The 13,783-nt window shown below is 55.9% G+C and overlaps 1 protein-coding gene across 6 annotated transcripts in view; it reads left to right on the top strand.

Moving 5' to 3' along the window:
• IL21R (interleukin 21 receptor) overlaps window positions 1–12,499 on the top strand; it is a 58,370-nt gene extending 45,871 nt beyond the window's left edge. For 4 of the 6 annotated variants that reach the window (XM_032605014.1, XM_032605012.1, XM_032605011.1 and 1 more), the window contains exons 3-9: window positions 721–823; window positions 3,858–4,057; window positions 6,415–6,560; window positions 7,202–7,379; window positions 7,841–7,937; window positions 8,931–9,015; window positions 11,025–11,780. In XM_032605014.1, coding sequence (XP_032460905.1) covers window positions 721–823; window positions 3,858–4,057; window positions 6,415–6,560; window positions 7,202–7,379; window positions 7,841–7,937; window positions 8,931–9,015; window positions 11,025–11,780 — 1,565 coding nt within the window. Of the gene's footprint in view, window positions 1–720; window positions 824–1,755; window positions 1,815–3,857; window positions 4,058–6,414; window positions 6,561–7,201; window positions 7,380–7,840; window positions 7,938–8,930; window positions 9,016–11,024 lie in introns of those variants that run through there. The other 2 variants (XM_032605009.1, XM_032605015.1) reach the window with 2 other exon arrangements.
• Window positions 12,500–13,783: the final 1,284 nt, after the last annotated feature.

The raw sequence follows: 13,783 nt of genomic DNA on the forward strand, positions 1-13,783 counted from the left end.
TATTAACTGGATTTTGTCAAACATTTTTAGAACAAAGTAAAGCAATTAACTTTGGAGTTGGGAGAGTATTAAATCTTGCAATAAAATTGCCTGAGGGGGACCATACCTGTGTCACTTGGTTGGTGGTGGTGGTGATGGTTTGGGCAGTAGGATAATACAGACATCTTGGCAAAAGTATCCAAGGGCTTCTCAGTTTTCTGGAGGTTTCTTGCTCCCTCGAAGCACTGCCAGGTCACCGAGGTCCATGTCCTGTCTTGGACCAGCTGCGGGGAGCAGAGGGAGCACATGGTCTCTCACTGACCACACGAATCCCTCTCGCAGGATGTACAGATTGCCCCAGCAACCGGGGAGTTCAGGACACACCACCTTGAGAGGGAGGCCGGCCAGGAGGGATGCTGACCTGGTGTCTGGACACAGGGCTTGCGGGGAGGGCGCTGGGTGGGGACCCGCTTAGTTTATGATGTTTCTCGTTAGGAGAGTCTTGTCTCCATAGCCAACCTCGCAACTTTGGGGGCTCAAAAATAGAATTCTTAGGTGGCAAGGACCCCCTTGCTCCAGGCCTTAATCTTCGTGGCCCTAGGGTCATCATATTCACCCTGGCTCTGGGACCCCTGCTTCCCATCATCCTCCAGCCCTCAAGGGAGTGAGGGGGCGATCAGCTCTGCTGACCCCGACCAGCCCCCACCCCAACCAAGGTCTCTGTGTCCCTTGACCCTCCAGCCTGGGGCTGCTCAGACCTCGTCTGCTACACCGATTACATCCAGACGGTCACCTGCATCCTGAAGACATGGGCCCCGCACCCTGGCACGCTCACCCTCACCTGGTAAGTGGCCAGACCTCGCCAGCCTCGGGGATGCGATTCAGGGTAGCCCTGGAGGGCTGGGGTGGGGCAGGACTGCCAGAGGCCACAGACGGAGTTGGACCTACTGTGTGCCTGGCAGGTAGTCTAGCAATAAAAATAATGGCTGCCACTTCTGGGGGCTCTCTCAGCCCTTTCACCAACAGCTTTTGGTTTCACCATGAGCTGAGAATCACTGACCGTGATCTGCGACCGGTAGCTGGGAATCACTGTGCCTACCTTACAGATGTCCATGCAGGACTCACGAGACTTGTCCAGCGAGCAGGGCTCCAAAGACCATACTCTCTTGCCCACACAGGCCAGACTGTGGTTTTGAGACCCCAGGATGACCAGACTGCCACATGATTTTTTTGAACACTGAATACATGCCTGCCATCCTGCTACACTTCACATGAACCATCACTTCCCATCCTCACAATTATTACTCCCATTTAACAAACGAGGACACTAGGGTTCAGAGAGGTTATGCAGTTTGCCCAAGGTCACACAGCCAGTGAATGGTGGAGCTGAGATTCAAACACAGGCAGTCTGACTCCAAGATTCATGGGTCCCTATTGTTAAAGAAAACTTTTTCATTGCACTTGTTAAAGAATGGTAAGGCAGACTATTCAAGACCATAATGATCGGGCTTCCCTGGTGGCTCAGTGGTTAAGAATCCGCCTGCCAATGCAGGGGACACAGTTTCGAGCGCTGGTCCGGGAAAATCCCACATGCCATGGAGCAACGAAGCCCGTGCGCAACAATTACTGAGCCTGCGCTCTAGAGCCCGTGAGCCACAACTACTGAGCCCACGTGCCACAACTGCTGAAGCCCACGCACCTAGAGCCTGTGCTCCACAACAAGAGAAGCCACTGCGATGAGAAGCCCGCACACTGCAATGAAGAGAGCCCCCTCACCACAACTAGAGAAAGCCCGCGCGCAGAAATGAAGACCCAACGCAGCCAAAAATAAATAAGTAAATAAATTTATTTTTTTAAAAAAAAGAATATGTAAGGGATTCTTAAAAAAAAAAAAAAAAAAAAAAAAGACCATCATGATGGGTGTAGGAACCGCTGCGTGGGGTTTTGGTGTGGGGAAGAGAGCTTGGGATCAACTCAAATACAACAAGGAAAATTAGGAATTTATAGCTAAGGAGCAGGTCAATGGATGGAAAAATACTAAGAGGAAACATCAGGGGTAAGGGGGGTTCCAGCTAATGGGGGATTCTTGCTAATGGCAGCCCAGGGTGAGCCTGCATCACCTGGGGTGGTGGAGGATGAGGAATTCGATCAGATATCAAGGATGGAAGACTCTGGCTAAAATGACTTAGCAGGGTTCTTGCTAAAATTAGGCAATGCAGAGACGAGCTTGGGAGTCCCAGAGTCAGGGCCTAGGTGAGGAAAGAGTTCTGAGGAGCCTCAGTTGAGCCTGGTCAAGGAGAGTCTTTGTCAATGTGCTGATCAGGATAAAGAACAGCTGGCTTTCATTCTGTCATCACCAATTCATTGGCTCATTCACTTACTCCTTCAGAACATATTTATTAAGCTCTTGCCAGACACTTGCAGGCACTGGGGGCCCAGTAAAGCCTAAGACAGACAAGGTCCCAGCTGGTCCCGGAGCTGACTTACTGCAGGTGGGGAGTGGCTGGGGAGACAGACAAGAAAAACGTAAACAACCAACAGGATGCTTTCTGAGAATAATGAGTGCTTTAAAGTCCAGGAACCTTGACCCTGGGGTAGAAAGCAAGTGACATGGGGAGAAGGTCTGCTTTAGCCAGGATGGTCGGGGCAGGCCTTTCTGGGTGAGAAGGAGGCAGCCAGTGAGCTGGGGAAAGGGCAGTCCAGGCAGAGGGCACTGCAAGTGCAAAGGTCCTGAGGTAGGGAGAGACTAATGAGTCTGAGGAATAGCGAGGAGGTCAGTGGGGCCAGAGCAGAGTGAGCCAGTGTGAGAGAGAACAACAAGCAAAGGAGGTGAGAGGTAAGCAAGGTCCAGCTTATTTTTTCTCCCCCCCACCCCCCCCACCCCGGTATGCGGGCCTCTCACTGTTTTGGCCCCTCCCGTTGCGGAGCACAGGCTCCGGACGCGCAGGCTCAGCAGCCATGGCTCACGGGCCCAGCCGCTCCGCGGCATGTGGGATCTTCCCAGACCGGGGCACGAACCCGCGTCCCCTGCATCAGCAGGCAGACTCTCAACCACTGCGCCACCAGGGAAGCCCAGGGCCAGCTTTTATTGTGTGGGTGATGAGAAGCCACCCGAGGGTTTTAGGCATGGGGCTGACAGGCAGTTTTTAAAGATCCTCCTGGCTGCTGTGCAAGAGGTTTAGAGAGACTTTATTCAGCAGAAGTTTCTATTCCAGCAAATATTTAGCAAATAACTGAGTCCACACATCCATATTAGCCTTCAAGAGTGGTCATGTTCACAGCCTGAAGATGTAGGTAGGGAAATAAATATCTGGTGAACTCCTATACATACTTCAAAACCCACTGTTTCTGCCCACTGGCAGTTAAAAAGCCAGAGCATTTCCCCCCAACCTTATACCAATAGCCTCCCTGGTAGTTCACCCAAAGCAGGGGATGAAGTTCATTTGGCTCTTATCTTGGCCCTGCGCACAAGCACTTATTAGGTATTCAGCAGATGTTGGACAGAGGAGGTCAGGAAGGAGAACTGAAATGCTTAGCACCCTTTCTGTAGGACAGTGATACAGTTGACGGAACTGACAGGGACAGATTTAGGCTCAGTTCAGGCAAGAATGGCCCAAATTTCCAAAGTTAAAAGCTGCTGTCCTTAAATGAGGTAGTGAGTTCCCGGTCCCTTGGAGGCATACAAGCCGAGCCTGGACACCATCCATCAGGGCTACTTCAGGGGAGGAGTATCTTCCCGGGGAAAGGGGTAATTCGACCAGGTGACCCCCGGCACCACTTCAACTCCCTCCCAGCCCCAAGATTCTGGGCTGGGGTCCTGGCCCTGTGCCCTGAGCCCCGCTGGCTTCCAGCCATAACCGGCTGCTCTATCCTTGAAGGCAAGACTCATATGGAGAACTGGAGGACGAGGTCACCTCCTGCAGCCTCTGCTGGTCCACCCACAATGCCACGCATGCAGAGTACACGTGCCACATGGATGTGCTCCAATACATGGCCGACGACGTTTTCAGTGTCAACATGACAGACCATTCGGGCAACCACTCCCAGGAGTGCGGCAGCTTTGTCCTGGCTAAAAGCAGTGAGTATCCCTTGGACCCCAGAGCTGAGGAGGACACATGGTCCCTGAGACGGCTCCCCTTCCCCCACCATCATAGCTGACCTGTCCTATGTCCTTACCTCCCCTTAGAGTTCTGCTCTGTAGATGCACCGATATTTACTAAGGTGTGATGGGTTGATAACTAGGTTTGAGCTTTAACCAAAGAGAGGCAGCAGCAGTATGAAAAGGAGCTGTACTGGGACCCAGGATCTCGGCCTTCAGTTCTGGTTCAGCCGCTGCCTATCTGTGAACTTGGACCAGTTCCCTATTTGTAGAGTGAGGGCCCTTTTAACCCTGACTCTTAGGGATTCTGTCTACATTATGAGGCAAGTGGGGACACTCAGTCCCAAGAGAAAAACTTCCCTGAGTTTTCTCCCACTCATTAGCTCCAGTGAGGCCTGGAATTTCCCTCCAGGCCGAGGGTGGGGTGGGGCGGCGGTGCTGGCTGGTGGAAGAAGTTGTCTCTGTGGGTCCAGACCCAGGGCAGGTCCAGGAGGCAGCTTTTAGTGTGTGTGTGTGTGTGTGTGTGTGTGTGTGTGTGTGTGTGTGTGTCCAAAGTGGGATTTCCACAGAGGGGGTGAGAAGCCCGTGCTCAGAGGCATGCAAATGCAGACTGCTAAGAGAGTCCTGCCCTCCTCAGGAAGACCCAGCCTCTGCGAGGAATCTCTGGGGGATTTTGGCCCTAGGTTCCCAGTGGTGGGGCACGGGGGTGAGAGGGTGTCTGTCACCTGGAGGGGGTCCAGGTTTGCACCACTTCGCTGAGTGGGTGTCACACCGCACAAGGTGTGAATGAAGATTCACACACACGCAGACACACCCAGAGTCTCTCACACGCACACTCATAAATACACCCTTGGACAAATGCACGGGTATCCCAGCAGCCCTGGGCCTAGCCAGCCTGGACACAGGCCCACGCTCTCTCACACACGCCCATATGCACACATATGCACACGCTCACTCAGCCATGCAGATCCAGGCGTGGGAGCAGGGGCGTCCCCTTGCCCCTCTGAGTGAGCTGGGCAGACAGCAAGCCTGCCCCTGCCCCTGCAGAGGAGAAGGAACTGCTCCACGGCCCCTCCATCTCACAGGGTGGCTCCAAGTCCCATTTCTCTCTGGCGCCCTCCCTCTCCCCCTCCCTGCCAGGGCCTGAAGCCAGGGGGCAGTGTTCTACTCCCTTCCCCCTCCTGGGCTCTGGGCCCCCATCCTTGACCCCATCCCTGATCCCCAGCTCTGGTCCTCACCACCCAGCCCAGGACGTACAGGGAAGTGGAAAACCAGGTCTCCGTCGGCCTGGGGAAAATAGGAGAGGGCTTAGCAGTTATTCCAGTCCCCAAGGACCCATGGCTGAAATAGCAATGACAATAAAGCCCTCGCCGCAGCCTCCCATCGCAGGCCTTGGTGCTGAGTCGTCCGTAGCCTCAGAGTTCCTTTTTGGAATCCCTGGAAGGTTCATTTGTTGGTTTAACAAGTATCTCTTGAGGGCCTGCTGTGTGCCGGCTCTGTCCTAGGAGCTGCGGACACAGCACTGACCTGGAGAACAAAACCTCTGTCCCAAGGAGCTAAGATCCCCAAGACAGGGGCATATGGCAAGCCGGATCACAGAGCCCAGGAGGGCGTGGTGTTGTGGCCCAGATCTCTGCTCCCGCACTTTCCAGAAGATGTCTGGGAGATGACAACAGTCACATCGAATTCTCAGGGCCCCTGCGGGCGTCAAAATGCTCGCTGTAGAGCAGCCCGGCAGGCACTCAGAGGTGGTAACTTCCATCATTAGCATAATTGGTGCTAATTAATTAGCATGATGCTAATTACAGTCTTTTGACTTCTCAAGGAAGCTAGAGTTTAAAAGAAAGTGATGCGGGCTTCCCTGGTGGCGCAGTGGTTGAGAGTCCGCCTGCCGATGCAGGGGACGCGGGTTCGTGCCCCGGTCCGGGAGGATCCCACATGCCGCGGAGCGGCTGGGCCCGTGAGCCATGGCCGCTGAGGCTGAGCGTCTGGAACCTGTGCTCCGCAACGGGAGAGGCCACAAGAGGGAGAGGCCCGCGTAAAAAGAAAATGATGCCATCATTTAGAAAAGAAATGGAGAATGAGTGGGTGTCGTTGGTTTCCCCCTGCTCCCCGGCCACGCCAGTCTGCATTCTTGCCCCCCTGAGTCGTAGCACCCCCACTTTAGACTCATCTAAATCTCTCATTTCTCAGATGAGTAAACTAAGGCCCAGAGGCAGGGGATGCTTTACCCCAAGTCACTCAGGGTCATTAGTCTTGATCTCGTCAAGGAGAGCATGATTCTCAGCTGCTGCAAAACCTCGTCCCATTTTATCTTTCTGGCTTTTTCCTCTAAGTCAAGCCATCTCCCCCTTTCAATGTGACGGTGACCTTCTCCGGACATTATGACGTCTCCTGGAGCTCCGATTACAATTTCTTCGCGCTGAAGGGCAAACTTCAGTATGAGCTGCGGTACAGGAAGCTCGGAGACCCCTGGGCTCTGGTGAGACCCTCAGAGGACTGGGGCGGGGTGAAGGCTTCTAGAGGCATTCTTTGTTTAGAATGTTGGAGAGTTCCAGAATGGCCCACTATTTAGAACAGTCACAGCTGAAGTGTTCTAGAATTATCCATCCTTTAGAATGGTCCCAGTTTAAGATTTTCATAAATGCCATAGTTTAGACCATCCCCAGTGGAAGACTTCCAGAGGTACCCATTGCTAAGACGCCTGTAGTTAAAGACGCCCAGAAATGCCCACTGTTGAAAATAGCCACTGTTGAAGAATTACAGAAGCGTCCGAAGTCTGGAATGCTGCCAGCTAAACATGCCCAGGAATGGCCACTGCTGTTCCCGGGACATTCCCAGGCCCAGCAGGCAGGGTCCCCTGTGGGGCTGTGAGTGACTGAGCTGGGCTCAGAGAGAAAGCGACCAAAGCACTGTATCACAGGCAAGGCCAAGGCAGCGCCCGCGGCTCTGTGCTGCCCACACCGGAGTGGCCAGAGCTCAGACTGACTCTTGTGGAGGGGGTGGAGACTTGCCAGGAGAAACTCCACCCCTTTCCTGGGGGCTGGTAAAGGGTGGTTCTGCTGGAGGCGGGGGCTGGCCTGGGCGGTCCTAACCCAGCGCATCCTTTCCCTGGGTTGGCAGAGTCCAGGGAGAAAGCTGATCTCAGTGGATTCGAGAAGCGTCTCTCTCCTGCCCTTGGAGTTCCACAAAGGCTCAAGCTACCAGCTGCAGGTGCGGGCAGGGCCCCAGCCTGGCTCCTCCTTCCAGGGGACCTGGAGCGAGTGGAGTGACCCGGTCGTCTTCCACACCCAGCCAGAAGGTAAGATGTGAAGCAGGGATGGACGCCCACTCCTTGTACTAAATCTTGTCCTAGTGCAGCGGCCCTGAGCCCTGAGATTTTCAGCGCGGCTGGAAGGTACCCGCTCAGTCATGCACCCCTTGTAGCTGTTCCACAGCATTTCTGGGGCCCCTGCTTGCCAGGCCCTGCATTGGGTGCCAGGTGCTTCTCCTGGCGGGGCCTTTGATCTTCCTAATGTATCTGTGAAGTGGGAATTATTATCCCCATTTTGCAGATGAGAAAACTGAGTTTCAGAGAGATGAAATCGCTTGCCTAGGGTCGGGGTGGGAGCAGGAGTTGAAGCCAGGTCCATCCCACCGCGAGGCACCAGCAGCCCTCCCACCCACTTCCACTCCAGCCCAGACCCAGCGCCCTCCACACCCAGCCCAGGTGGCCTCTCGTAGAGGTTGGTCAAATTCACCCAGTGTTTTCTTCCTTCCCAGAGATAAAGGGAGACTTGTACCCTCAACTGCTTCTCATCTTGGTCATCGTATGCCTCATCCCTGTCATCTTAGGCCTGAAGATCCACCAGGCTTGGAGGTGAGGCCAGGGAACAGGGTGGCAGGTAGGGGCTCCGCCTGGGCCAGAACTGGAGGACACACCTGTCACCATGACAATAGTAATGACAGTGATGGTGATAATAAACTGGGCACCGTGTAGAGCACATGCTTAACCCTCACAGCAGCCATATGAGCTCGATACACGGCATTTACTCCCATTTGACAAATGGGGAAACTGAGGCACAGAGCTGTCTAGGAACTTGCCCAAAGTCACACAGCAGTGAAGTGGAGGAGAAGGAATTTCGACCTGTGCTCGTAACAGTGACCTCAGCTGTGATCTTGTCCAGTGAATTTTAAGCTTTGAGTCCTGAGGGTCAGGAGGGGCCGCCAGGTGGGGGTTAAGGGCTGGTGGAATAACCCCCCTGACAGTCCTGCTTCAAAACCAGAGGCTTTGCTTTTATCTCTTTATGTATTGGGTTTCTGCTGAACGTGGCCATCGAGAGAAGGGCTGATGCTGATTAAAAATATTGATAAAACCTAAGCTCCCCTGGCCTTCGTGCATGCTACTGGCTGAGGCTGAGCCCTTGCTAAGTGGCAGACACTGGGCGGGGGCCCTGCATACCCTGTTCAAGGCAGAGAAGCCTGCGAATCACAGAGGGTGTTGCAGACCAGTCTCTGGGTGCTGGGGTGCCTGGTGCTGTGCCTACACTTCCTGACCCCTCCCTACAGCCCCATGGAATTGGCTGTTGGCTCATCCCTCGTGGTGGAGGAGGAAGTCAAGGCTCAGGGGCCAGCACTGGCTTAGCAGAGAATAGGCAGCCAAGCCCTTAAACTCGGAGCACCCTCAGGAGACTCGCTGCCCCATTTTACAGATGTGAAAACTGAGGCCTGGGGCAGTGGGGCGGAAGGGAGGGGCCTGGGTGTGTCTTGGAGGCTCTGAGCCTCCCGCAGGACACATTTGGGGAGCATCTGAGCGGGAGGCCCGGCTGCCCTCTGGGAGATGCGGGAGGCTCACCTCGTCTCTGCCCTCCAGGCTGTGGAAAAATGTGTGGGTGCAGGTGCCCAGCCCAGAGCCCTTCTTCCAGCCCCTGTACATGGGCCACAGTGGAGACTTCAAGGTGAGTGTCCCCAACACATGATGAGCCCCTGGGAGCCTCTCACACTCTGGGAGCTTGCTTCCACCCACACATCTAGACCACCAGCCCCACCCACCCTGTAGGCCCGGGGCACCCAGATCCCCGACCCGGGCTGGAACCAGGCTTCAGTCTCTGCACATGCAAAGTGCAGGAAATAATTCCAGTGGGGCAGAGTTGGCATAAGAATTAAACAAAATCCTGCAGCATTTCCCAGCCCAAGGAACCAAACTGGGAGAGAGGGTGAGCCAGGTGGTCCCTTGAGCCACGAAGTGGCCTCCTGGTCCTTCGGTAGAAGCCCTTGCTATGGAGGTGGGGAGGGAGCAGCTTCTGGGAAGGATATGGCCCTGCCTGCAAAATACACCAGCCCCATCTAGGCCCCAACCCCCGCTACCAGCGCCATCGCCCTTGGGTTCTCTGTGCCTATTTACCACCACCCACCCGGTGGCGGCAGTCACCGCAGAGAGGATGTGGTGACCCATCTGTTCCAGCAGAGTCTGGAAGTCAGGAAGTGCGACATGCCATCTGCCTGGCACTCACTGAGCGCTGTCTCACCTCCACCCTTTCATCCTCTTAGCAGCCCCTGCAAGTGGGGAGGGTGTGCTCCACCATCCCAGGGGAACCACGAGGAGACTGAGGCTCAGAGCCGGGCAGGGGAGGAGCCTAGGCTGCAGCCCACATTGGATAAACCCTTTCCTCTTTCCTCTGCACTTTCCCTGAAGCTCAAATATCACATCTATTTTGTGTTTGTTTTACCAATACTCTTACAGGACTTGCTGTGCACCAGGCACTCTGCTAGGAGCGCCACAGATGTTATTTAATTTATCATTTAATCCCCACAACCACCCTGTGGAGTGGGGACTATTAGCAGGCCCATTTTACAGATGCAGAAACTGAGGCACAGAGAGGGTAAGTAACTGGCTCAAGGCCACACAGCTGAGAAGTGACTTCAAATCAGTGGTAGTGGCCTCAGCAGGGTTCTGAGAGGAGTTTTCTGATGGAGTAGGCTCAAAACTGGGAGATTTTGGTTCTCAGGGATTTTCTCTGCCAACTGGATGGAGACCCTGTGTCATGAGTGGGACCCCTGGCAGGTGAGGGCAGGGGGATCCTTAAAGTTTAGGGACAGCTGCCTCAGTCCATTGTCACCCCACAGCCCTTATCTATTCTGAGTGGCTGGTCCTTGATTCACTCCATTCGTTCATTTAGTTAATATACATTTATTGGGTGCCTACTGTGTGCCAGGCACTGTGTGAGCCTCTGGGGACACAGCCGTGACCAGAAGAACTGGGGCTTCTTCCCTGGTCATGTGTCCACTCTAGTGAGGACACAAACAGAAGAATGCGTGGTTTTGAGAAATCTCCCCGAGGACATAAAGCAGAAGGCTTGGTGAGGGCTCTGTCACTCAGCTCTCAGGGCCTCCCGCCCCTCGTCCCCACAGCTTGGGAGTCTTGGACCCGCACCCATACAGACCCCAGGCCACTGAGCAGCGGACTGTCTGCGCCTGCAGGCTGCTGAGGGCCGTAGCTCCCTGCTGCAGGCAGGGAGACTGAGGCCCAGGGAGGCCGGGACGGTGACAGGGACTCTTCCTGGATAGGGACACGGCACGGTGCTCAACTCCCCCCACCCCCATCTCTCTCTTTATCTTCTGGAGTCTTTGTCTCTTTCTCTCTTTTATTATTTTTTTTTTTTTGGCGGTACGCGGGCCTCTCACTGTTGTGGCCTCTCCCGTTGTGGAGCACAGGCTCTGGACGCGCAGGCTCAGTGGCTATGGCTCACGGGCCCAGCCACTCCGCGGCATGTGGGATCCTCCCAGACCGGGGCACGAACCCGTGTCCCCTGCATCGGCAGGTGGACTCTCAACCACTGTGCCACCAGGGAAGCCCTCTTTCTCTCTTGCTGTCTGTCTTGTCTCTGTGTCTGTCTGTTGATATGCTCCCCCGCCACCCCTTGTCCCCCATCCCATCCATGGTTCTCCCTCCTCTTCTCTCTCGCAGAAATGGGTGGGCACCCCCTTCACTGCTTCCAGCCTGGAACTGAGATCCTGGAGTCCAGGGGTGCCCTTGTCCCTGGAGATGCACAGCCAGTGCCTACCGCAGACTGCAGCCAAGGGGCTGGTGCCCATAGAGCTGCCAGAGCCCCCAGACCTGGTGGAAGCCGACGGGGTGCTTGAGCCGGGCTCCTGGGGCCCAGCCCACTCCACTGCTGGCAGCTTGGACAGCTCAGCTCACAGCCAGGAGAGGGACCGGCCGTACGGCCTGGTATCCATCGACACGGTGACCGTGGTGGACGGAGAGGGGCTGTGCACCTGGCCTTGCACCTGCGGGGATGACGGCTACCCAGCCCTGAACCTGGACACCGGCCTGGAGCCTGGCCCGGGCACGGAGGACTCGCTTCCGGGCACGGGGGCCACAGTCCTATCCTGTGGCTGCGTCTCAGCCAGTGGCCCTGCCGGGCCGGGGGACCCCCTGGGCAGCCTCCTTGGCAGGATAAAGCTGCATGAGGAGGGTTGGGCCCCCGGGCCGCCCTGGGATGGCAGGTCGCCCCGAGGGGTGTCGGACAGCGAGGCAGGTTCACCCCCAGCTGGCCTGGACATGGACACGTTTGACAGCGGCTTTGTGGACTCTGACTGCGGCAGCCCCGTGGAGCATGACTTCAGTAGCCCCAGGGACGAAGGGCCCCCCAGGAGCTACCTCCGCCAGTGGGTGGTCATGGCCCCTCCACCTGCAGGGCCTGGGCCCCAGGCCAGCTAGTGAGGCTGACTGGCCGTCCAGAGCTGGCCATGCCACTGAGCCACGAGCCACGGACAGGGTCACCTGGGCTGAGGTGTGAAGAGGCCTGCAGCCCTTGGTCTCCCGGCTGGGGCCCCTGAGCCTGGTGTTCACAGTGCGTGTCCGGGGCTCAGGTGCCCACTGGCGTGGCTGCGTGTGTGAGTAGCCTGCGTGCCTGTGGACACGGAGCTTGGCCGTGGTTCTGCCATATTCCCAAGGCCACTCGTGTGTCTGTGCCGACGTGAGCTTCCTGCGTGCGCGAATGTGAGTCGCACGTGTGTCTGTGGGCACGTGATGACAGCCTCCCTCCCTCCGAGGCACGTGGGTGACCCCCGGGTCACGTGCCGAGACCAGGGCACTGCCTGGGACAGGCACCAAGCCCAGCTCCCCAGGTCCTGCCTGCAGAGCCGCACAAAGTCCGGACTGTTCCTTATCGCCTTTCAGGGGGAGGGGAAGGGGACCAAGTGAGCCCACAGTGACCCTGGGGGTGGGAAGATTTTGGGGGGAGCCAGTGGACCTGGGTCTGAATCCTGACTCTGACACCTCCTGGCTGTGCCACCTTGGGTGAGTCACTTCCCCTCTCTGGGCTGGAGTTTCCTGTCTTAATAATGGGGGCGGCCTGACCTACCCTGGGGAGAAATTGGAGAGGTCGCCCATGTACAGTGTGCAGCCCAGACTCTCAATAAACGTCAGCTTCCTTCCTTCTGGACCAAGGCTTGTGCTGGAGGTGGGTGGGAGTGAGAAACCAGACACAGCCCAGGTACCTGCGGGCTGTCCCACCCTGCAGAGGGGCACTTGGGGGATTCCAGGTTTAAAATCAGCTTAGTTTCTTAGAATCAGCCCCTCACCAACCAAGATTGCTTTTTCTGCCTCCTGCTGCCCATTTTGTTGTTCCCTTTATGCACCCCAGAAATATTTATTGAGCACATTTACTGAGTACATGCAGGTGCTGGGATACAACGAGAGGACACTCCCCTTGGCACTCACACTGGCCGGACTCGGCAGCAATGACACGGTGGTCCTGATCCCCTGGCATCTTCCTTGCTTATCCTGGGGGATTGGAGGAAGTCAAGTTCTTTTTGATGATTTGTCGGAGAAACTGCTGAAATGTGAATTTAAGATGCTAAGAAAATACTTCTTCGTGACGTTTTGAAGGCACCTTATTGAACGTCAGCTCCGGACAGGAGCTCGATATTGGTGCTGCATGTTGCGTACAACTCATACTTGAAAAAGGAAAAAAGAAAAAGAAAGAAAGAAAAGAGATCATTTTCCTCCTAAGGGTGCTCACCTTTAGAGGCTGCTTTTTCGAGGCCGTGAAGCAGGGTTAAAGTAGCAGAGTCTGATTCAACCGCGGGCTCTCAGAGCCCTGAGGGGAATCCCTACCCTGGCCTGGACCTGCCTGGCCTGTGGTCCTCCCCAAAGGCCAGGCTGCATGCAAGGTGATGCCTGAAGCCCTGGCTTGTCTCTGCTTTTGGACGAGGGCTCAGCTGTCGACCCTGCTGATGGTTTCTCTGTGACTCTTCTGTAAAAGGGGATGTTGGAAGAAGTCACTGAGAGAACACAGGATTCTTTGGTTCTGAAAGTTCTAGAACATTGATGGTCTTAATAGTGGGACTGTTAACCTGGGATCAAGGCGTGAGGCTCGGATGGGAGCTCAAGTGTGAAACCACAGCTCCTGCAGGTGTGAGCAGCCCTCACCATCCCCCACCGTCACCCTGGAGACGCTTGGGTCAAGGTGTGCTGTGGTTTTCACACCCTCAAGGAGGCCACAGGTTCCAGGCACCCCGTGAGCCCCAGGCTCCCCGTGGAAGCAGCTCAGCTCTCTCTCCAGCACACACAGCTCTGGGCCAGGGAGTAGGGGGAGGGGACACCTGGGACACTGGCTGTTGCCAGGCCGGGGGTTGGGGGGATGGGGCTCTGGCCTGGGCCAGACGTGGCTCCTCACCAGCTCTGTCTTTGAAGGGGACCCAGCTCATAAATGTGGG

This window comes from Phocoena sinus, chromosome 15 (assembly GCF_008692025.1).
Source record: "Phocoena sinus isolate mPhoSin1 chromosome 15, mPhoSin1.pri, whole genome shotgun sequence".
NCBI lineage: Eukaryota > Metazoa > Chordata > Mammalia > Artiodactyla > Phocoenidae > Phocoena > Phocoena sinus.